A 24,584-nucleotide genomic window follows, 5' to 3' on the forward strand; every position below is an offset into this window, starting at 1 on the left:
ATCCATATGCCCATGTCTTGCACAGTGAACTCATTAAGTGCCTTCTTTTTACAGACTCGTTATGCCTCAGTTTTCCTTTTTCTGGGCCGACATGTGCAGTGTTTTCAGCCTGGACCAGAAACCTGCACTTCCAAATGAAGCCCATTCAAGCATGAGAGGCAGTTTCATTAGATTTACATTAGAAAGGCAAAACAAGGCAGTGTGGCGTAGCTCCATCAGTATGCTGTGTTCGCATCAGCAATCCGCATTACTGTTTCAGGTGGAATCGGACTGATGTACATTGGACTGCCAAAATCAAGATGTGAGCTAGAAGTGCAGGCGCTAATTTACAGCCCAACAAACTGCCCATTTGCCAGTTGTAGTTGAACAGATGGAGCGTACGGTACAGTACGGCTGCATTTCATCTGCATGGCAATGGAATATAACTTCCTCAAACACTTAAGGAAATAATTATTCATCAATACATCAGAAAATGCAAATATCCAAGATTATGCAAGACACCAGGCAATATTTTAACACAGGAAAATAACTTACTGAGCTCTTACGCCTTTTAATTCATGTTATAATACCAAAGCAACTGATTCTGGGTGTGGCAAAGCACGGACAATAAGCGGCATCACTGCAGGAAATTGTTTTAATTGCACTTCATCTGACTAGTGACAAAGCTTATCCCTGTGTTTGGTGGAGAATTCCTGGGAAAACTGTCAGCAGCTGAAGTGTAGCGAGGTTTGTTTTGTCCCATGCTGTCAGTATTAAATGTTGCTGAGACTTATTTAAATGCAGGGTTGGTATGTGGGTGAAATACTGTGGTGGTGGTGGTGCTGCTATCAGTTTCTCTAATATTTTTTATTAGGTGGCTTTCACTGCTTTGATGCTCACATTAGCAGTTGGTGCTCCAGGGGTTGAGCTGATAATAATCATCAGCACAGATGTAAACTCAGACCATTAAATAAAAAAGAAAGAAAAAAAAATCTATGTGTATATTTTGCTTCCTGTCTGCATACCTGTAAAAACAGCCATCAATGTTATATGGATATCATAGTGAATTATAGACTTTATTGTACCCAGCAACAGCCAAGGTTTTTTAGTTTATTTATTTATTTATTGTTTATCTTGTAAATAAAAAAAGATTCTCAAGAACAAAGACAGTCTGCACATGCTGAATCTATGCTCCCAAATGAAAGGGGATTTATTGCGTTACAATTACAATAGTGTTTCAGAATGAATTGGATTTTATTTGCTGGGACTCATACTGTATATGATAATGTTATTTTATAATACTGTGGGCTACTGCAAATCTTTAAAATTTTAGGTACAAATGAGTAACTGGACAGTACATAACAGCTTTATGTGTGTGTTTGTCATACTTGTTGCTTCTGCCCTCTCCCTCAGCAGCACATTGGCTTGTGTCCTTCTCCTCCTCCTCCTCTCCTACATCTCTCTTCATTATCTACAGCAATCCCTCCCTGACCCTCTCTTGCTGCTTCAGCTGCTCCGGCAGCAGTGGCTTAGCCTGGAAATACTCTAAACAAATTAATTGGACAGCTAATCACAGTGGTCGACCATCTCAGCTTCTCCGTGTGTGCTCTTAAAATCAGATTTACTCTGTTTTGAGAATAACATTAACATCAGCCACTTGCACAAGCAGTCGGTAATGACTAGTGTGGCTAGCCGTGCTTATGTGCATGCACTACCGTGAGGCAGAAGTTGAGATAATTGAAAAATCAGCAATGTATTGAGAAAAAAAGTCACATAGTATCTATGACATGTGCATTGGCAATTTAGTCGAGCTTCGAGAAATGTACCTATACACATTCTTATAGAGAGTTGATGGAAAGAGCAATCAGTGTCTGTTGCTGCAGCATAAAGACTGAATACAGGGAACCTGCTAGCATGGTTCTGGCTGCCACAAAATCTCAGTTTTTACTGACAACAACAAACAAAGGAGATGACAATAAGAGTGTTGATTTGTTAGAAGTGCTTGCAGGCATATTCGGACAGAGTTTTTAAGATGGAGCTGAAGCTTCATATTTCAATCTTCTTGTCTTACTCTGCAAGAGAAATAAGTGTATTTTTCAAAATGTCACAGTGAGACGAGTGGCCACAGGGCCAGAAGTCATATCAGTAATAGCACTGGTTAAAAACAACATGAAAAGCAGCCCCGCCCTGGTTCCAATCATTTTGGCTGTCATTTGTCGTGTGTCCGCTGGACTGGCTTTACAGATGGTGGTTAGTTCAGTGTCACTCTCGATGCTGTTTCAAAGCTGACTGCTCACAGAAAGACGAGTGAAAAGTGTGAACTGGGTGTCAGGAACGACAGCAGCAACGGCAGACTGCGTGTTGACTTGAGGCAAACTGTTTGATGTGTTTGAATCTTTAGTAAAGTGATTCATGAGACCAGTATACAACTATTTAATGAACGCGTTTAATTGTCTCCGTGTGAAAATGACACTCAACAATATGGGGTTTAACACGAGGGAAACAAAACAGACAGGGTAAGGAAGCAGACGTCTGCCTGCCTCTGAACTTGCCCGCTTACATTCCTCTGTGCAAATATGCTTTCAGGGTCCCGGTTGTTACTCTGTCCTGATGTAGACAATGGTAACCATAGAAAAAGTATTTACTTTCATTCAAACAGGATTCAAATGAGTATCACGCACAAAGCAAATGAATTGACTGCGCCATCTTTGGACCACTCTGAGGAAATCTTTAAAAGCCTGATGAGGAGAAGAGAGAGTCAAACTTTTGTTTCTCTGCAGAAACGTCATTATAGTTTGCAGCTGGTTCTTTGTGCATGAACATAATCAGACAATTTCAGGGTTGAATGCGCACAGAATATTATGGCATCTTAATTGTTTGGCATTTTTCCTGTAAATACACAAACATTATTCTTCAGCGATCCGGCCGATGGACGGTCACTGCTTTGTTCTCGTGCACTTTTCCTGTGCTGCTGATGAGCTGCTTTGGATTTTAGCTGTCAGCTGTTCGTTTCTGTGCAACCACTTGTGCGTTTACCTCAGCCTGAACTCTGAAAGGTCTGAAATGTGAATGTGAATACAAAAAACGGAGCAACACCTCATTTTCAGTCGGGCCATGGCAGTCTCTTCTTCCCTGCAGCCCTCTAACCCCTCACAGCAGCCCATTGAGAGGATTCTGCTGGCACCCTCCTCCCATCCCCCTCTCAAGCACTTTGTCTCCATGGCGATGTTTTCAATGAAATTTAGGGCAGGATAGGTTGTTTTCTTTAAGGGAGCTGTTAAAATGAACAGAAGTCTAGAAAATGACTGTTCTGGGTGTGTTTAGGAAAACAACAGAAACAGGGGACCCTTGAGGCATTCAGAATAATAACAGATTTCAATTTTCTGTCAAAAACTTTCAGGCTGTGTTGGAGCTGGCCAGATTAACCTGTGTGAAAAAGTAACCGTTGAATGTGGTTTTGCTTCTCTCTTTCACAGTCAGCGGTTTGGACACTGTCAACGGACTGTACGGAGAAACCATCGAGATCCCATGCAACATAAAGGCCAAAGACATTGTCTTCACTAAATGGAAATATGTAAGTCACAGCAGAGGTCAATGGATTCAAAATGGTGAAGACCGTCTGACACCCACTTATCATGTCTGAGCCACACCCAGTCTGAGTGCATATGCTGTGCAATAGAGCATGCATCTGTGCCTCCATATGACACTGCACAGGCTCAGGGTGGGGGAACAAAACACGGTGCTTTTGTTTGAATTGGAAGCCACTACCATATGTGACAGACATGTAACAAGTACGCTCTGCTTTCCAGGACAAAGGAGAAGGGCTACCAGGAGACCTGCTGGTCAGGCAGGCAAACCAGGATGCCGTAATCACCGCCACTGATGAATACAAGGACCGTGTGAGCATATCCGCTAACTCCAGCCTGCTGCTTACTGCAGCCAAGCTGACTGACCAGCGGACGTTCACCTGCATGGTGGTGGCTGGTGCAGACATCACAGAGTACCCGGTTAATGTGGTGATCTACAGTGAGTGCAAACTGCCCCGGCCCTGAAAATAAAACTTTCCTTTTTAAAAAAAAATTGCTTCAGTTTCAGTTCTTCTCACAATAACATCCGGGTTCCATCACGTGTTTCGTGTGTTTCAGAGACGCCAGCAGACCTGGAGATTTCTGACAAAGCGGAGGAGCTGGAGATTGGCAAACTTACTAAGGTGGGGTTTTTAATGATAAACATTGCTTATACCTACATTATTTTAAGCAGTCAGTTATCAAGGGAAATCCCTCGCTTGAGTGAAGGTATCTTGAGGCATAGCAGAAACCACGTTACTACTGTAATGAGTTATTTGAAGTGATTCTCATGAATTAGTGAAGAGCAGAATCCCCCCTACTACTGCAATTAAAAATACCCTAAGGATCTGAGGGGCTTTACTGTAGAAATGCTTTGGGCATTTCATGGTCCATTGCGCAGAAAACTCCTCAGTCCTCAAATGGGTGTGAGGCACTAAAATCCTAATTTATCCAGATGTTTGGTCACTTGTAGAGATTTGTGAAATGAAAATCTTTTCAAGATTTTTGGCTTGAAAGGCAAGTTTATTTTGCTCAAGGTGTGATTTTCTTTTTCCACAGTTAGGAACATGTGTTGCACAGGATGCCAGTCCAGCGGCAAACATCACATGGTTAAAGAACAACAAACCTCTGGTGGCTGATGGGAAAGGTGTGTATACCTCTCTCTGTTGCATGAACAAAAACAACACTTTGGAGTGGTTGGGGCAAGTCTGACATTTATATATAGCCCGCAGACAGATGTTTTTATTCCCTGACAGGGAGAGTTGTTCTAAATTATTCTTCAGTGATGAATTGCCGACAGTATGAGTACAGCGTTTTGGTCATTACACCATTGTTTTCTTGTTGGAGTTTTCAGACAGAGTTGTTTGTTTTCTGTCTAGGGATTTCCATCCAATCCTCAGTGCTGGTAGACCCTGATACCGGCCTCTCGACCACTTCCTCCACACTAGAGTACTCTGCTGAGAAGGAAGACACGGACGCCCAGTTCACCTGCAGCTCTGAGCATACTGGGGATGTAGAGCTGGTGTCTTCTCCAGTGACCTTCACCATCACCTGTGAGTCATAAAACTCTGCAGGCAGCATACACTCAACAAATGTGCTGTATGCAGACAATCAACTTTGGCACAGGAGAATAAAATGGTTGCTGCTGATGCCTTTTTTTTGGTTTTATCATAACAGAAATGTATTTGATATATACTGTAGGTCAAATATATTTATTCAAAAATATATTTATCAAAAATGTCAGTCTGTTCCTTTAAGCAAAGAGCTTGGTGTACCCATGAATGAAAAAAAAACAACAACCTTGGCATAGGGCCTATGTCATATCTCTCAGCTGTCCATCACCTAGGGTTGTTTGGCACTGATCCAAATTCAACTGCAGGATAAACATTTCTTGGGAATTTTTGCAGTTTCGTTTAAAGCTATTGTTAAAAAACAACAACATTGTAGCAGTGGGGCTAAACGTAGAAAATCTTTAAGGAAATCCGTCTGACCATATAAGAATATGTCATTGGTATCGTTGATTCTTTCCCAGTCAGAATTCAGGTCTCATATTATATAGTGTGAAACTTCCAAGTGTTTTTCAATTAAAGTAGTTCAAGGGTCAATTCCATGTACTCCTAGAACCGCCAAGAGGTCATTTTGACCTCCATTGATTCTAATGCAAAAATGGTAAATGGACTGCATTTATATAGCCATATATATTATATAAGCAGCCAGACACACAACTCAAAACACTTTATAGTAATGCTTCACATTCATATACATACACATACTTTACAAAAAATAACAATAGTCGTTGCTAGGCAACCAATATAGACGACTCTTATTTTTCTATTTTTCGAACAGTGTGTGTATATAAAAATTTTCAAAATTGTTACAAATTTCTGAATTCATGTCCATTTCATGAGACAGAGCACCAAACGTACAATGACACACAGTAGCAGCGAGAGCAAGAAGGACAGAAAGCACCAATAGACAATAATAAACTATTGCACAACCCGATACTTGCTACAAAAAAAAAAATACAAGAACAACACAGAATACAAGAGTAAGAGCAGACAATTTGAACAGTTTAAGTTCAGGAAGGAGTGGAGCTGTGCATAAAGCCTATTAGCCTATAGGGCCCATTCTAAGGCGTGTTCCCCACTTTTCTGCACAATATAGAACTACCATTAACAACATTGTAAAAGACTAACACCACAATATTAGTGCCAGTTCCTATCTCACCTCTGCTGCTGAGATGCACTGCCTGCCACTATGGCGGGTGGTGGTGGTGGTGATGGTGGTGTGTATTACAGTTCATTTGGGTTCTTATAATAAAATAACACTCTTTGAGTCAATATCAACATGTTGGCTTAACTTTACTCAGAAAGCCAGGTGAAGAGATAACACAGGCATGAGCAACCGAACATGTTAGCCCACGTCTCTCAAACGATACCAGAGTATAATATCTTGGTATCAAGGGATATATTACTATCCATCTGTGATCGCAGTATGTGCTGTGCTTCATTTACAATGGAAGTTGGAACTCGGAGCGTAGAACAACGCCGCCTTCGAGTAGAGCGCTTCTCACTTGAAAAACCATCACAGAAGTCGTAAAATGGATGATTGATAAAATGAAACATAGGATGTTAGAAATTCCGACTTCCGAGAACACCTGAAACGCACCATCAATGAGCTCATTCAGCTCATTCTGAGATATTTCAGGCCAGTTCAGCTTCTAAATGTTGTTTAATGTTGTATGAAATGAATATAAAAATGTCATCTGAAGTTACCCTAGCCTGACAATTAAATTAAGGTCACATTTTCTTCAACATCACATGCAGGTACTCACTGGGCTTTTCATGATTGTTTTCAGCAGTTGCTCCTGACCCTAAAACTCTGAAAGAGGACCATGGAAAACTGATTATTTTTCTTTCTATAATGTTTTTCTGACTACAGTGAAACTGTACCTTGTGGTTCTTATGATTCTAGATAAAACAAACATCTGTAACAGCCTCCTTTTATGATGGCAGACGGTAAAATGAGGTGGATTTTGTAACTCTGCAGCAGGCTTTATACCAAACACAGCATTAAATATTGAAGTTACCTGAAAACCGTGGCCTTTAAAGTAGAACTTATCAAATGGGAACGCTTGCTCACTCGCTCACTCACTCACTCACTCACTCACTCACTCACTCACTCACTCACTCACTCACTCAGTCTCAGATGGTGCAGAAACATTGAGCTTTGAAAGGATTGTTTGGTTGAGTGCTTCTGAATATGACTTCAATTCAGCCATCTCCTCAGCTGGATTTTGAAGTTGGTCATGACCAATACTGATGCACAAAGTTAGAGGTCACTGTAGTGCACTGCCACCGTTGGCATCTGCAGTCCATGAGGTCAGCCATTGGGGCCACACGCTCCACTTGTTACTCCCGCTGCACTTGCATACATCCCCGCTCTGACTTTCTATCTCCTATTTTCTGCACAGACTCCACAGAAAACATTGTCCTTCAGGTCATTCCTCAGGACCTCCTGGTGGAGGGAGACAATGTGACTCTGAAGTGTGTTGCAGATGGTAACCCACCCCCTACCAGCTTTAACTTCCATCTTAAGGTACACAGACACATCAATATCTCATCAAAAATGTACATTTCATCTGTTCCTGTTACCAGAGCTTTTAATTTATAGTTTTATTTTCCTTTGATGAGGCATCCAAGACTAATCACTGTTTGTCTGATTGTGTCTTTCAAGGATGACATGGTGAAAGTGGAAAATGCTGATACATACACCATCATGAATGTCTCACGTGATGCTACTGGTGAATACAAATGCTCCCTCATTGACAACCCCATGCTGGAAGCGTCTGTGGACATCAAAGTCAACTGTAAGAAACCAAGACATTGTAAAATTGTATCAGTTAATATTTGAAATTGTAGTTATGCCACCCACCAGCACCACAGTCTATGTAATTTCTCTTCTACCTATACCTGTTACTGTGAAACTGTGAAGTTTTTGTTAGAGAAAAGAGAGTTGTAATACATCTCCTTGCCAACCCACTTGTCTTCCTGTGCTTTGTGGAGAAAAGTGTTGTGTCAATCGCTCTGCCTCTAATAAGCTGAATCTGCAGGGCTGTGAGCCAAGTGCAAGGCTATATGGTTAACAGCAGGAATGTTTCAACCCTTATCAGGCCTCTGAACCGTGTTTTCACCACCCTCTTCTCTCTTTTTAGACTTAGACATCAATTTAAGCCCCTCTGGGAACGTCGTGAGGAGTGCTGGTGAGGCCTTAAATCTAAGTCTCCAGATTGATGCTTCCGGAGAAACAAAGGTCTCCTGGACAAAGGTAAAAAGCAATTGTTTAAACAGCAAAGTAAGTAAATGGATGAAGAGATGTTTGTGTTTTTTTATTGACAATGCTGACATTATTTTTCATTCAATTCAAGGATAATGTTAAACTGGATAAAGAGCCAAAGTTCAAAACGCTGACTTACTCGGACGCCGGTCGGTATGAGTCTGAGGTGACAATGGAATTACTCAGCCGAAAAGCTTCTTTTGAGCTGCTTGTTGAAGGTAAGGGTTTAAAAGAAACGGATGGATTTGGGAAAATAAGCTTATTTGCTTTGTTGCTGAGAGCTAGATGAGAATATTGATACCACTCGCCTGCCTGAGCGGCAAATATGAAGCTACAGCCAGTGGTATCTAACCGCTTATCAAACTCTCGGCAAGAAAGCAACTAAGCACATTTCTCTAAGATATCAAATCACTCCTTTAATTAAAGACTTTCCTCCATAATTTTGGTTGTGCTCATGACTGAGATGCAACCATGAATTCATTTTCTTGTTCAGCTGTATCTGAAGAATTGTGGCCTCTTGCAGGTGCTCCGGTCATCAGACAGCTGTCCAAACTCCGTGGTGAAGATGGTCAACATAAAATCTTGATTTGTGAAGCTGAAGGTTTTCCTAAACCAGTTGTTTCCTGGAGCATCAATGGCACCTCGGTATGCACACTCACACTCTAACAGCATCGTCAGCCTTGGTCAAAATACAATTACACATTTTCCCCACCTGCACAAATTCACTCAGATTCGCATCACAGTCACATAAACACAGTTAACAAAATCAATTGGTGAGTGTATTTATGGTGACCATGGAAGGGCTGCCACAATTTCCAGATTTCCACCCCACTAAATTATCTGTATGATTATATCGCGAAGTTATAATAATTATTATTATACTGGATGTCATCAATTGAGCTCAGCTTTCACTTTGTTTATTTTTTGTTTTGCCTCTGTTTTGGCACTTGAAATCGGCTCAGATATGAGTGCAGGGGTGGAAAGAGTCTCTCATCATAACTTGAAAAAAGCACGGTTACATTTCACATAAAATGAAAGGGCAACCAGATGAAAATATTTGCCATCATGATATACTGTATATAATTACGTGATATAAATATTTAATTTTTTAAATATCACAGTTATCATCAGTAGTAGTTATCACAACATCCCTTGTCCATATCAGAGGGATGAGCATTGGAGTTACACTACACTGGACTACATATAATCAAACATGCTATGGGAACAATGGTTTATGGTTGACAACAAACCGCTTTACCTTGCCCAAGTATGTTTGGTGTCCATTGCCACTGTGAATAGCCCATACCAATTTCTAATTAATTTCGCAACACATCCATGGTAACATGGTGACAGTAATTGTGGTTTAATATTACCATAAACAGTCTTTGAGCCATTGCTTTAACAGACTTGAAACACAAGAGCAACTGGTACACCTGTTTACAGCTCAACCAAACTAATTCAAGTAATCCTCAACAGCAACGCTGAAGTACAAGCAGCATTATTTCTTGTGAGTCCCTTGTAGATAGTTTGTTTCATGGACCGCTAACAATGAGGAAAACTTTGTTAATTAACATAAGTGCATAAATGTTGTTGTATCAAAAACGTAAGATTTAATCTAAATGTCAAAGTTGAATACGTTTTCAACAAAAAAAATCTTTGCACATCACAGGTGCGTGGGAGGCAAATTGTCCGTCAAACCTTTGTGTTAGAAATACTGTGCAAAGGGAATGTATTTATTTGCAATGCTTCGGTTCGAGACCTTCATCAGGCAAACAGTTTGTTTAAAATGACAGGGTGTCTTAAAAAATGACATGACATAAGAGCTTCAACCAAAAGATATTCTAACAAAAATATGAATTATCTAAAGAAACCTCAGTATGGGTACTCTGGGTAACACAAAAAATCTGCTGCAGATACAGGTACATTACAATAGATTAAAAAAACCCCACAACAAATAACCATTGCATGTCAACATAATAGTATAAAATACAGTAGACCAACTGTTAAAACAAAGGGAGGCCTATTGGATTTACATGCTCTAAACATTGGCACCAAAGGGACTTAATCAGATTCAGATTCATTCCTTTTTGTCCCACAGGGGAAATTAGTTTTCACAGTCTGTATTACATTTAAGAGAATGACAAATTCTCCTGAGTACTTTTCTTTGAAGTTGTTTCATGTCTAGTTCTGTGACTGTGTCCTCTGATATAATTTTTTTTCCTATAAATGTTTATTATACACACAGTTAGTTAGGTCCGTTGCAAATATTGGATGACCTACTGCAGTGTGTCTATTAATATGTATAAGAATTGATTTAGGCCTACTGTATTTGTTGTGGGGTTTTTTTTTAATCTATTGTAACATACCTGATATACATAACGTATCAAATACATTCCCTTTACAAGAATAGACAGTTTGCGGGAGTTTTCATCAAAAAAGATTATAAGTAAAAAGCTGAAATCGTTACCGTAGAAGAGCTGCTGTTGTCTTGGTTGTGGAAGCCTGTCCTTTGTTTGAACCAGCTATTGCAAAACCTGTAAAATGTGAAGTTGGACACCGTTGAATAACTGAACCTTTAGAATTTACCATTACTGTCACCTAAGACAGTTGCAACACAACAAGCCATGACAAGTAGATCTTTTTTGAAGCACAGATTGTGGAGAAAGAGTTTTTCCCACAAGGGCTTGTTAAAAGTTAAATGTAAAAATGTATTGATTAAAACAACAAGATAGATATCAGATTTAACAAGTGGCTGCACATCCCTGTTATTATCTGGCCACTGGAGAATACTCTTAAAGTTGAAACAAGTTTTCAAATGATCACATCATTCAATTTGTTTTTGCCCTTTAGACAGTCATTTTTTTCTGATAAATCAATACTGGTTGTCATTGAAATTAAATAACGTTGTATTTGTACACCTCGGAATCACAACAGAAGTTTATATACATTTGGTCTAGACTAGTTTAGCTAGACTGTAGTCTTTATAATGTAATGTGCAGAGACCCAACACCCACCCATGAGCAAGCACTTGAAAACAGTGGTAAAGAAAAAGTCCTTTGTAACAGGTATCCTTGAACCGAACCTGGCTGATGGTGGGTGGCCATCTGCCTCAACTCGTTGGAGGGGTTGGGATTCAAACTAAAATGTAAACAGTCAACAGGTTTGTCCTGTTTAACGACTGTGGCAGTGTCTCATCTTTGGACCACAGCATCTGAAGTAGCTGGCTAGCTAGAGATGATTTTATCAGGGGCAGTTGAGCGTTTTTTGATACATCGTGTGGATATATTTTGCGCTATTTAGGTGTCATCAAACATCTTCTTAACCCTAGAACACTAACGTTACAAAAAGTAACACCATCACTAACGCCGGGTATTTTTTACCCGATATAATATACCCATAAAAAAATATTTCTCACCAAAGTATATTAAAATACAACAATACATGGCAAATTGAAGTACACTTCCTTAATTTTCCACTGTACAATGTTTCACAAAATGAAAAAAAGGTATCATGGTGACCCTATAAAAAAATGTCCAAAATTTGTGATTTTTTTTTTGTTTTTTTAACAAAAACTTCCTTAAAAAAAAACTAATGGAGCTGGGACTTTGTCCTTCAGACCCATTTGTGGGACATTTGAGCCTTATTTGGTGGAGTAAAAAGAAAAAAGAAGAATTTTCAGCATCACCAGAAATGGTCGTCAGATTTAGATACATAAACACTAACGTCGGGTGAAATCCACCCGAACATGTGCCTGCTGAAAAAACTAGGGATGGGAGCAGGGTAACATGCCTACCTTCAATGACGTCAGTGAGCAGTATGAAGCTACCCAGGGACCCACGAAACTCAGACAACAGCAACATAATGAAAATTATGAAACAATAATTTCATGGGTGAAAATCACCCGACGTTAGTGTTCTAGGGTTAAAATACACTTGTTCACTCACTGAATGCAGAGACACTAAACAATAACAGAAGCAGTAAAGATGATCCACCGACATGATCATGCTGTGGTTTTCTTCAGAACAAACCTATGAATAACATGAGCGCAGATGTGAAGTGATGTGACTAAACACACAGCGTCTATATAAGTCCCCCTTTCTTTAGATTCTGCTGGGGAGCAAAACATAATTCAAGGTTTGCCAGTGTCTTGGTCCTGAGATAGTTTGTGCTTTGCTTTTGTCGCTCTCTCTGTACTGCAGAGTCACTGAATACCCTCTTTTATGAGCATGGCGGTTTGCACTGTTTTTTTCCCCAGCTGTCACAATTTTGAACCTATCTAGTCCAAACATTTCTAGGTGGTTGTGCTCACTGCCTTGGAAGAATAAATTTCTTCATTTTCTCAGAGGTTCAAGCTCAGTATTTTGTACCAGACTGTCACGGAGACAAAAAAAAATTGTCTATTTCTTAAACGGACCTTTTTTTCCCCTCCTTTGTTTCTATGGTATACCTGTTCTCACTGATAGCCGAGCCACTCACAGACACAGTGTGAATTACATATGAACCCAAGGGCTTGTGTGGGATGGTTTGAATTCTTTTCAGCCCTTTCAGTCACTGTCTCACCTCGGCAGTGACCTCAAAAACCTGGACCTGTGTGTGATAATTAATCAGTTCCAAAGGTGCACCAGACCCTTTCACTGAGGGACAATGTATTTTGGAGATTTTGGAGACGCATTTCTACATTTCAGTCAAAGTTTATTTTTTTCTTCTTTCGGCATATCCTTCAAAGCCTATTCATTGAGAGAATGATTTAAGACTTGAATGCAGACTCAGTAATGGGTATTTACAAAATTGCCACATCCTTTTGTATATGTAGAGGATGTGAAAAGGGTGTTGGCACTTTGTCTTTGTCTCTGGGGTTTTCCTCTGAGACTGAAGTGTCTACATCCCAGAGGCACACATGCTGTGTCTTTGTGAGGAAAAGTCTGAGTCCTTTATCGGAGCAACATCGCCTCCTAGTGGTACAAGATCTAACGTGCATTTTCTTTCCTCTCTTTTTGTTCAGCCTAATGAGAGTCCCTTTGTCAATGGAAAGATCACACACAAGATTACGGTTGTGCCTTCTGCAAATCTAACTGTCTCTTGTACAGTAACCAATGAGTTTGGCATGGACACCAGAGCTATAAATGTGTCGTCCTGTAAGTACAAAGTGGTAATATGGTCCTCTTGTCTCTGTCCACTAGAGCCTAACTCCATAATATGTCTCTATAAATGTTTTTTCCTACTCTGCTCACAACTCTCTATCTGCATGCTGACTTGACATAATGTTGAAATGCTTTAATAAAACCACAATGATACAGCAGAAATATTTTTAAGGGTAAACCCACCCAATTTGGATATTTTTTAATCTGTGAAGCTGGGTTTTCACACACCATTAAAGGCTTTCATGACATTCATGGAATTCATCAACATAATCAGCCAATTAGTTGCCTTTCGTTTTCAGTCCATCTTATTGAAGATAAGTGATATAAGATGAGAAGAAAAACGTGATTGCATTACAGTATACTGGTGGTGGTTTGCCTTTGATGATCACTGATTGAACATTCAACTTTTTTATCATCACCTATATCACTGTCAAAATAAACCTGATGCATGGACTTAATGCTTTTTGTACACGCCGTTGTCCCAAAGCATGCAGTGTTAATGTCATCCTCTGCTTTCTGGCTTACTCATTCCTGTGTGTTTGGAACACTCACACACCCTCTGTGTGTGTATGTTGGGATGCTGGGTTTAATCTGTTCCCTCTTTGAACTATTTGCATGCATAAGTAGAATAGATGTAGAGTAGAAAATTTCCTGGATATCAAACTTGATTTTGTTTTTTTTTTCTTTTGGTTGGACGTTAATTTTCATTTCATATCTGATTTCAGTATTTGTGGAGGTGAGAATGCATAAACAAGGTAAGTTGTAGCAGTCTTCTTGCTTGTAAGAAACGGTGGGAGGGGTGGGGTGAGTAAAGACAATGGGGGAATCAAATGTTGCTCACTGAAAGAAGGATCTATATCAAATATTTACCTTCAGCCTCACCTTGGAGTGTGCTACGAGAAAAACAATGTTTGGACAGTGTGTTACTGTAGATAAAATACAGTTATGAATGAGTAAGAGGAATGGACCTACCAGCATCCTGACAAATTGTCAACATTGTCCCTAATCCCACTGGCTGATGACGAAAACTAAGAATATGTGTCATTAACATTTAACTCAGTGAGTCATAACCATGCACCATGCAGATGTGTCCATTCATCAGCGCATTTATTGCACATAATGACTTTTTTTTCTTCCCAGTATTCGCGCGCAGTCAAGCTGGAGTTTCATGTTGAGATGCGTTCCCCGGGTCTAATGTTTGTTTGACCTTTGTTACAGACCAATCAGAGGACAATGACCAAACCAAGTTGGTGGTCGGAGTTGTGGTCGGTCTCCTCATCGCCACTATGATTATAGGCCTGGCTTACTGGGTCTACATGAAGAAGTCCAAGTAAGAAGCCAACAGTTAACCTTATTGAAATGTTGATGCCATTATTTGATAGTGGTGCAAAGGGCCCTACAATTTGACCTAGTGAGCTGATATCATCTTGGTTTGTGTTAGTCATAACCTCCATCTTTCTGTTAAACCCAGTTCAGTAACAGTTATACTGACTCACTTTATGTGTATTTGTTTTTTCATATATATATATTTTAATTTCTAGACATGCTGACCAAATCATGCTTTAATATTTGGTTAAGGCACAGCATGGTTTATGTGTTACTTGAATACTGCTGTGTGCAGTTAGAAATGTGTGCACATGAGGATTGCAAATGAATGTTATGTACAGTTAAGCAAAGAACATGACTCAGTTTTATACGTTTTCTAAATTTAGGAAGTAGCTCTGATTATGAGTACTAACTGTAACTTGCAGACATAAGTACAGAGCCACTATGCAGACTGCCTCTCCCAATTAATGTAAATTTTCTCCAATAGTTGTCAGCACACCAGCATATTAAGACTTACCAATACGTTGTATTCCAAATAGGCAAGGAAGCTGGAAGACCGGTGAAAAGGAGAATGGGTCCTCTGAGGAGGAGAAAAAACTGGAGGAGAAGGTCGAGGAGAACAGTCAAAAAGCTGAGGTGTAGAGGAACGGCAAACATCCTTTGGGAATGTGAAAGGTAGATAACAAAATATTTCCATTGTGTGCTTCAATAAACATTAACAAAGTCATTCTCTTTCAATGTCATTGTTTGAATTTATGTTTGCTCTTTCCAGTGAGAACATGGAACTTTTGCACATTTCTCTTCACCTCTGTCTTTGGAAAAAACAAAACAAAACAAAAGTGTGTACATTGGGATGAAGACGGTTTGGATTTGGTTTCAGGGAGAATTTTACTAAAAAGCATATCCAAACATCCCCCCGAGCCCCTTGACCTCTCACCCAGCCATTCCTAAGAAAAAAAGAAAAGAAAAAAAGGATGGATTCCATATGTGATAAACATAACTTGTCTGCACTACTGATACATGTGTTAACTTGTCTACTATTAGGATTCATGTTTGTTAGAATGGACTTTGGGAAACTGAAATAATTAAAATCTTTTTGATTTTGTTAGTTGATGGAAGTAAAACATACTATTAGACCAATTGCCTTTGCTGTTAAGGATGTGTAGGCCTGCATTACTCTATCTTTGACTCCCTGTCCCTCGGAGACCTGGGGACACCATCGATTCTTAGTTTCACATTATCACAGTCAAACAACCTCTGCCTTCTACATCGCTGTGCTAAATCTGTTAATTTGTGCATTTGCTTCAGTTTGTTTATTCAACTATGAATAAAATATTGAAATTTGAGATGAAATTCCTAAAAGGGCTAAGGGTATATTGTTATACTCGGCATTAGTTGTAGATGGAAATATGATTTACATGCTGCATTGCAGAAGTAGGTGATGTGAGTTCCTTGGTGTTAAATGCTTTTCTTGTTTTTGATCATGTGTACCTCCTGCAGAGAAAAAAATGACATGTTTGCTGTCTTTTTTTAAACTGTACCATACATTCAACATAACCACTGTACACAAGCAGGTAGAGAGAATGTATGTGCATAATTCAACTCATTTTACTTGCTGCACAGATTGTTTTACATAAAGCCGATGTTATGTTTTCATGCTTCTCCCAAGAAAATGTCTTTGAGTCTGTAGTAATGAAAGGATACTTTAGTTCACCTGTCAGGGTTGTAATTGAATTCTCAATTTGTGCTCCATCAGTGTTGAGGTATGCTTGTTTATCATGTAGCTATGGCAGATTTTTGTAATTGAGGACACAGAGTGGACAGGACGTTTGTTTTGAAGTAGCCGTTATGATATGTTTGCCTTCTATTGCAAATCTACCTGTAATTGCTTCAGTTTGTGATGTGCACTAGAGTTCATTTTTTTCATGTCAAATTTGTGTAGAATACAATGAAATAAGCGCAGCTGTACATGTCACAATTTTGGTCTTTTAAGAGCATTTCCTGAATCTGAAAATGTATCAAGACCAGGACGTAATTGTGAAATATGTGGTTTTCTTTTTCTTTTTGCTATTTATATTGAACAAGAATACATGTCCTGGTAGGAAAATTCAATAACTGACACATAATTCACATCTTACATTCAAACCATTGATAAATTGCTTGCAGAAATTACAGAAAAAAAGTAATTAAGTTATGAGTCATCAGTGGGTTGTTCAGCGTCTGGTTGAATACTAGATTCAGCATGTTGTAATCTCAGACCTCCATGCCGCTGGCTACCTTATGTAAAACCATCAAATTGGAAGAATGACCAAAGAAAGTGAACGTTTCCATGCAAGTATTGTAAATATCTGTTTGTTTTTGTACTTTTGTTTAAAATAAAGTGTACATTTGGAAAAGCTGTCCACTGAATATTATTTATGTTGTTGCAGTTTTCACGCCTGTCATCAGAGCATCTTTTGAAATAAAGAGCAACATGGTTAAGATCTTTTTTCACTTTTATACAGAAGAGAACATCTGGCATAATGGTGCAGAATGACTGTGCTGATTTATTGTGCAGCAATTTTGTGAATAATGTTAGGCAATAAGCCACAACAAAGTTGTAAACAGAAAGATCAATCCGTCAAAACAATGTCAATTCATTATATAAAATGAATTCTACAAGAGCAAACTCGTTAGAATCATGATGAAAATATTTCTACATCAAATTGACAATAAAATAGTTCAGAATGTTGTTCCTATATTTTGATTCATTTGTGGTAAAAACTGAATACATTTTTGCCACTTAAACAAACTGTATATCCACACAAAACCAATTTGTTCCTAAATTCATGTTAAAAGTGTTCTGAAATTGGGGCGGCGTTTAGCTCACTTGGTAGAACTGCCACCCCATGTTGAGGCTAGTCCTCACTGCACGTGGCCCTGATTCGAATCCTGCATCGGGCGGCCCTTTCCTGCATGTCATTCTCCCTCTCTGCCTCCCCATTTCCTGTCTCTCTCTCCACTGTACTATCGAATAAAGGCAATAAAAAGCCCCAAAAATATACTTAAGAGTATGGAGTTACAGTAATATACCTACGTTCTGAAATTGTTTCAATGGCAGAACCTAAATAGATATTATGGCTGCAACGCAACACAAAATAGCAAACTATATGTTCAAGTTAGGGTTATATGTTCCCAGCACTGATGCCAGAGTGACAACAAACAATGGGAAAATTAGGGAAAATGGTCATAAGAAGTTTATGATCACATCAGATTTGAAACCCTTTAAACCTGTTTCCCATCAATCATTAGTGGAGAGTAAGTGAATTTAACTTGAATCTTAAGGCACTTGCCTTACTTCCCATTTGCTGCTACTATTTCCCTGTCCCTATTCCACCACACTGAAGTATGGATAAAATATCAGAGTGAAGAATACATACCGTATTAGATACACATAGGTGCAGCATCAAAATTATGCTCTTAAATTATTAGATTTATAAGAGTATAATATGCTGAAAGGATTAGATTCTGCAGTGAGTGCTTTTACTTATGATACTTTAAAGCAGAAGTAAGCGATCCGGTCGTTTTGGGTAATGCTGCGCTCCAGGCAGGCTTTTGAAACCGTAAATTACAGCTTCAAGTCACAACTTACGACTTTGTAGCGTTCCAGGCAACCCACTCGTGTTTTTCCGACCTGTTTTACCTGTGAAAGTGCACTATAGCGGCCACTCGTAACTTCCGACCCGTGAAGTCGTACCAGATCGAACTGGTACGACTTCACACAGGTCGGAAAAACACGAGTTACGAGTTGCCTTGAACGCACCATAACAGTCCTCGTCCCTACGTCACCACATTCATGCGCATCCCTTGGCTGCACACACAGCCCGGCATGCCGTTCTCTCTCCTCATTGGATAAAAATTGTAGGATACGAGAAAAGTTTTCTCCTCGGCTCAGAGCAGAGCAGAGGGACTGACAGACCCGTTTTTCCGTCCAAACACTCCATGTAAGTGATTGCTGTCGGAAGATATAACTATTTAAGACTTATATTAACACAAAAATATCGCTCACTTCTGCTTTAAGTGTGATTTGCTGACAATGCTTCTGACTTTGCTTGTGCAGAATTCTGAAAGGAGCATTTCCAGACTGTTTTATGGCATTTAAATTAAAGTACCTGAATAATTCTTCCATCACTGCCATGAAGTGAGAGTGATGGCAAAACAATATCTTTTTACAAGTCTCTCTGCAGGGGCTTTAATATCAAGTGAAAATTTGTCCCAACACAATGAAAACACTATTAATGACAACATTTATTCACAGTAGACTGGAGAGGAAACGGTCTGCACTGCACAGTACAGGTAGAGAAAAGGCAGTAATGTTGGATGTTACTGGTTCTGAATTTTGAGCCAGGAAGGTCTGCATGGACAAAGCCCACACCATTTGGTTAAAGTTATCTTGAACGTCTAATCCAAAAAAACTAAACAAAAAATAATTTTCACCTCATTTAGAAGCAATTAATTTGTCTTAAATATTAATACTTTATGTCTTCTAATCACAAGAAATGCCAGGTCATCTTCAGGTCGCTAGTATGTTCATATTTCTTTGACCCTCGTTTACGGTAATTTTATACACGGTGCCAGTGCGTTAGATTACTCATTAACTTTGATCAGCTTCTAATTAGATAGGTGGTAGCTGTGTCCTTATACTGTATGGCCAGTCTCTAAATTGCCATGTAAGCGTACATTACAGTAAGAAAGGTTGGAATAAGGGCTGCATGCCAACCAAAATGAGCTTCTGCTGCCATCCTGTGGCCAAAGAATATGCTGTGTCAGTGAGTGGAACCTATTAGGAAAAATGTATTAGATGATTTTATTCTTCTATTCTGAGCAGAGACTCAACTTGACTAGGACTTAGGTGTGAGGATACATTGAATTTAAGTCAGAAACTTAAACTTAAATTTATGATTTGATACTCCTCTGTTAGGATTAGAAAGATAAAGTCAATACCAATACATACAGTAGGCTATATTACCACAGAGTGACTGCTAAAGTAAACGAGCAAAACTAATCCTAAAATGACGTTTATTTTTCCTTGAACCCTCTTTCTAATTTAAATATAACATATTTGGTGGCTACACATCTTAACTTAACTAATGAAGCAGTATCTCAGAATGAGGGTATAGCAGTGGCCATCTTGTGTTTTAGAGTGATTTAACTGTCTTTAAAGCAGAAGTAAGCGGAATATCTGTGTTAATATAAGTCTTAAATAGTTATATCTTCCGACAGCAATCACTTATATAGAGTGTTTGGTCTGAAACACGGGTCTTCACCCCTACCCTTCACCCCTCCTTTATGACAGTAATCATGTTTGTTTTGTGTAAACTGTTTTACAGAAGTACTGTTTCAACTTTGATGTCATTGTTGTTGTTGTCAGGCTGAGGTTTGTTGTGCTGTTTAAGTGTCTTGCATGAATTGCACAGATGTGTCAATAACTTTTTCCACAGTTTATACTGTATATCCACTCTGCAGATCTCTTGCACCCCCCATACTGAATGTAGCCCCAAACCATGATTTTTTTTTTTTTTTTTTTTTTTTGTTCACCAAATTTAACTGTTTTTTGGGTGAACCTTGGGTCTGGAACCCGCATAGACCCAAGGTTCACCCAAGGACCCAAGGTTCCTGTTGGAACCTGCATGGACCCAAGGTTCACTCAGAAAAAAATCATGATTTGGGGTTACATTCAGTATGCCGGTTGCAAGGGATCTGCAGAGTGGATGGCAACATCAACAGCCTGAAGTATCAAGAAATTCTTGACTCCCATTACATTCCAAACCACAAGAGGGCTCAAGTTCTGCAGCAGGATGGCGCTCCTTCTCATACTTCGGTCTCCACATCAAAGTTCCTGAAGGTAAAGGAGGTCAAGGGGCTCCAGGATTGGCCAGCCGAGTCACCAAACATGAACATTATTGAGCAGTTATTATTATTATTATTTTTTTTTTTTCTTCATGCATGACTTGATGTTATTTAGTAAGTTTGTGTAGTCAAAATAAAGTATATGAATAATTTCAACATTGTTTGCAACAAAATCTGACATTTTGTCCGAATTAAAACTCAATGAATGATAATAAACTTTACTTTGGTAAAATAAAAATATTCTAAAGGGCTTCCCCTTTTCATATGAGCCATTTCTAATTCCAATTGATTAACTACAAGTCAAGTTATTATTTGTTGTTCCTACAATATGGATAAGCAACAAGACTTGTCAATGACTGTAGTGGATAGTTTACAACTGATAGAAATAACATTCACATGCTATGGGCAAATACATTGTAATATTATTCAAAAACTCTGGTATGTTAATAGTTGTAGTTTTTGGTAGATGTGCAGCTAATGGTTTGGTTTGAATGAAACTATTAAATTTTTCACTATATTTTAAGTCAGTCACTCTACTAGGGCTGCACGATATGAGGCTTCAGGGATTTAATGGAAGGTAGGCTAAGTATGGTTCCTGGTTGGTCAGTGAATGAGCAGGTTGAGATCTTATTTGAACAAAGTCATGTTCATGACATGCAGATAACCTGCAGACCCCCGCTACAAATGCCACATGGTAGCCTAAATCCACACAGTATCCAGGAATTAACAGACCCATAACTATTCTATTTCATTTCTTCCTGAGTTGCAGTTAACAAAATTGATTACCCTTACCAGTATTGTCACAAAGAACCAATATAAACCCACTGGTCAACACAGAAGCTAATGGCATGATGGCTGATGCTGGCATGGATCCAGAGGCCAAATTAAGGTGGTAGAACCTTAAGTGTTGTACAGGACATTGCTGCACTGATCTCCTGTAGTGTCATCCCTCTCATTGCTGCCCATGATACTGTATGTTAACACCCTTAATTGAATGACATAGGGGCAGGTTTATCAGCTACTTTCACGAGACAGTTTGATTGTCTCAACAGTCTAGTGAGGGTACTTCTTTGGACATTGCTTGTAACACACAAACAGTTGCTGTGGGCACCTAAAATGTGCCCTCATTACCATGACTGAGGGACAAAACGTAATAGTAAAGAGAAGTTTGACCACAGTGTCTTCCCTTTCTTCCCTCCTCGCCAAGGATTTAAGTTATTGCTTGGATTTTGTTGATGTGATTCTTTAACTGTCACATCTCACTCAAAGTCCCACTAGTCATGTGGACATGCTCAAGGCCTGCAGGACTGCAAGTTTTACCCTGGAGGTGTAACCTCCTGGCACCATGCAGAAACTGTGCCACTCAGTAATGTACAGCAGTGGCCTACATATGGCCATATTTCACTGATATAACTGTCACATGAACCCTTTAACTTAATGGTTAAAAAACAGTCTGTAAATACTGCAATATGTTTTGCTGTGATCAGGATACCAGGTCTTACCCTCTGTCCCTTCACCGTGATGAAAATACAGCATTTACATTTACACTGCATATCATCATCACAGAAGGAACCTGTGCATTCCACAATGTCTAAGGACTCATGCCTATTCAGGAGATTAGTCACCTCAATGGTCACACCTAGCTCTAAAGAGGATTCAGAGCTGGACACCAAAAAATCCCATCCAACTGGTTCTATCCCTACTAAGAGGTGCCATGGTTCTCCATAAAATAAAGTGTGGAGAACCAAAATGCTCCATGGATGCTTTGAGCCACCGGGAGGTACTGGTGAGTTGACAGAGAATCTGCTTTATTAACCCTTGGATGCATGAGCAACCAATACACTCTTCCATGAGTGGGGTCAAAAATTACCCCAATTAGAATCAATGCGTTTTTGCAATAAATGTCTTTAATTTTGGTTAAAGATGATGATTTTCACCTATATTTTGGTCCTCAGTAATCCTAGCTGGCCTCCTATCGAGGCCATGATACTTCAGATGAGAAAACATAATAAAGGACAATGTTGGCACACAAAAATACTCTATAAATCAATACATAGCCATGAAGTAAATGTCTCTGCATTTATATGTAAGTAAATACACAGACATGCATGCACACACACGCACACACACACACACACACACACACCATATCACATCAATAGTAGCCTACTACTAACATTACTTTGTAGTTCGCTAAATAGTGCCTCATTTGTAACAACACAGTAGGCTAATTTGATGACAATACGTTTTGTTCCAGGTCGTACATAAGCTAGTTCTGTCTGCTACTGGCTGCAAGTTACCTCTATCAGAAATAGGATGGGCCAATGTTAGCTAGCATGCTAACCTTTGAGTTATAGCTACTGTACGCAGTGCATCTCCAGTTATTATATCAGACTGGACATGAATATCCATGCTCTTGGACTTCTAGTGCAGTTCCCAAATTTTAGTGGAAATTTATTTTTTTTATTGTCAAGTTTTCTCTGCTGCTGAGCATTTGATAATAGTATTATAATCATTATTTTATTATAGCTCTGAACTAGTGAACTACATTGCTGTATAAATTAATCTTAAAGAGGAAGTTCGATCGTTTTTCCACTGTTTTACTAACCCTCTTCCCGGCCATGTGCTTTTGATTAAAGGGACGAGGAGCCATATTTGAGTCACAAAAACGACTCCCCAAAACCAATGGGTGACGTCACGGACGCTACGTTCATTCTTTTTACAGTCTATGGCCTCCGCGCGCACCGTGAAATTCTTTGAGTGGCGCAAGACAGACTCATGTTTTCATTCATCAAGAATTAAAGTCAGAGGTTCGAATACGATCACATACCGTGGTAGTTCCGACCATAAACGGCGATTCTGCTGCGTTATTCTCATGACCGCCACGAAACCGAAAGTAAAGAAAGCTGGTCGGCTCGACCAGCATCTCCGCCACCACTAATAATAACAAAATAATGATAGAGACAAAACAATATATTTATTGAAAATGGGCCCATTAACAAGTGTGGGTAGCGTAGATTCATCCACATTAACGTGATACTTTTTTATAACCAAATAGAAACTCCTCGTTGTCCCTTTAAAATAAAACAGGTGAGAAATCAATCAATAGACAGTCGATAATGTTATATATCATATGATGTTATGACATGTATATTTGTGTAGTCTTATCTGTCATAAAGAAGAGATCGCGGGTTACAGAGTGCATTTGTGTAGCGCTGCCACAGAGATGAGAGCCGTTCCCGATCGTACAAAGTTGATTTTCAGCCATGAGACGCAATAAGTGACACGTACTAAGTGAAAGGCAGAGAGCCTCCATTCTCCCTGTAACAAGTTAAGCCATTTATTCAACCATCACAATTTTAATTTGGAGGAAAAGCCTCCCCCTTAGGCCTATCCCTCCAAAATGGTCTTCACTACCTGAAAGAACCAATAACCACGGCCAATCAATGATAATACCGTATACCCACAGTCTCTGGGCCTAATCATAAGACCAATGGGGTGGAGCGGACTACACGCAGATGTAACTCACAGGCGGCCATATTGGGTCAGGCAACTTGCTCTGACTCTGGCTGCAGTAGATGGGTGATCCAGTCATCTGCACAAATACAACTTGTCATAACTCTTTGCAATTTTGTCCATATATAGCTATTACTTTAATTATTTGCATAATGTTACAATAATGTTACTTACATAGAAAAGTACATGAATGAAATGATTCATGATTTTAAGTATGCAGTATCATAACTGCATTTCTGATGTTCATAACAAACCAAACCATTTGAAAATCGGTCAAAAACTGAGCAAGTTCTGGTTATTATAGCAGAACATGCACCATAGGCCTAATGCT

The 24,584-nt window shown here is 39.3% G+C and overlaps 1 protein-coding gene across 2 annotated transcripts in view; it reads left to right on the top strand.

Annotated features, from left to right (window-relative positions):
- The window catches only part of LOC146976432 (CD166 antigen homolog A-like), a 42,121-nt gene extending 24,876 nt beyond the window's left edge, over positions 1 to 17,245 (top strand). Inside the window, exons 2-16 of one of the 2 annotated variants that reach the window (XM_085796260.1) lie at positions 3,456 to 3,553; positions 3,789 to 4,005; positions 4,125 to 4,189; positions 4,605 to 4,692; positions 4,925 to 5,098; positions 7,519 to 7,643; positions 7,782 to 7,914; positions 8,260 to 8,372; positions 8,473 to 8,599; positions 8,905 to 9,026; positions 13,384 to 13,516; positions 14,248 to 14,277; positions 14,741 to 14,852; positions 15,388 to 15,523; positions 15,621 to 17,245. In XM_085796260.1, the coding sequence (XP_085652386.1) occupies positions 3,456 to 3,553; positions 3,789 to 4,005; positions 4,125 to 4,189; positions 4,605 to 4,692; positions 4,925 to 5,098; positions 7,519 to 7,643; positions 7,782 to 7,914; positions 8,260 to 8,372; positions 8,473 to 8,599; positions 8,905 to 9,026; positions 13,384 to 13,516; positions 14,248 to 14,277; positions 14,741 to 14,852; positions 15,388 to 15,490 (1,640 nt within the window). In that variant the 3' untranslated portion in view covers positions 15,491 to 15,523; positions 15,621 to 17,245. Of the gene's footprint in view, positions 1 to 3,455; positions 3,554 to 3,788; positions 4,006 to 4,124; positions 4,190 to 4,604; positions 4,693 to 4,924; positions 5,099 to 7,518; positions 7,644 to 7,781; positions 7,915 to 8,259; positions 8,373 to 8,472; positions 8,600 to 8,874; positions 9,027 to 13,383; positions 13,517 to 14,247; positions 14,278 to 14,740; positions 14,853 to 15,387; positions 15,524 to 15,620 lie in introns of both variants that reach the window. The other variant, XM_085796259.1, reaches the window with a different exon arrangement.
- The last annotated feature ends 7,339 nt before the right edge of the window (positions 17,246 to 24,584 follow it).

Source organism: Trachurus japonicus, chromosome 13, assembly GCF_045865225.1.
Source record: "Trachurus japonicus isolate A0001 chromosome 13, Traja_1.0".
Classification (NCBI taxonomy): Eukaryota; Metazoa; Chordata; class Actinopteri; order Carangiformes; family Carangidae; genus Trachurus; species Trachurus japonicus.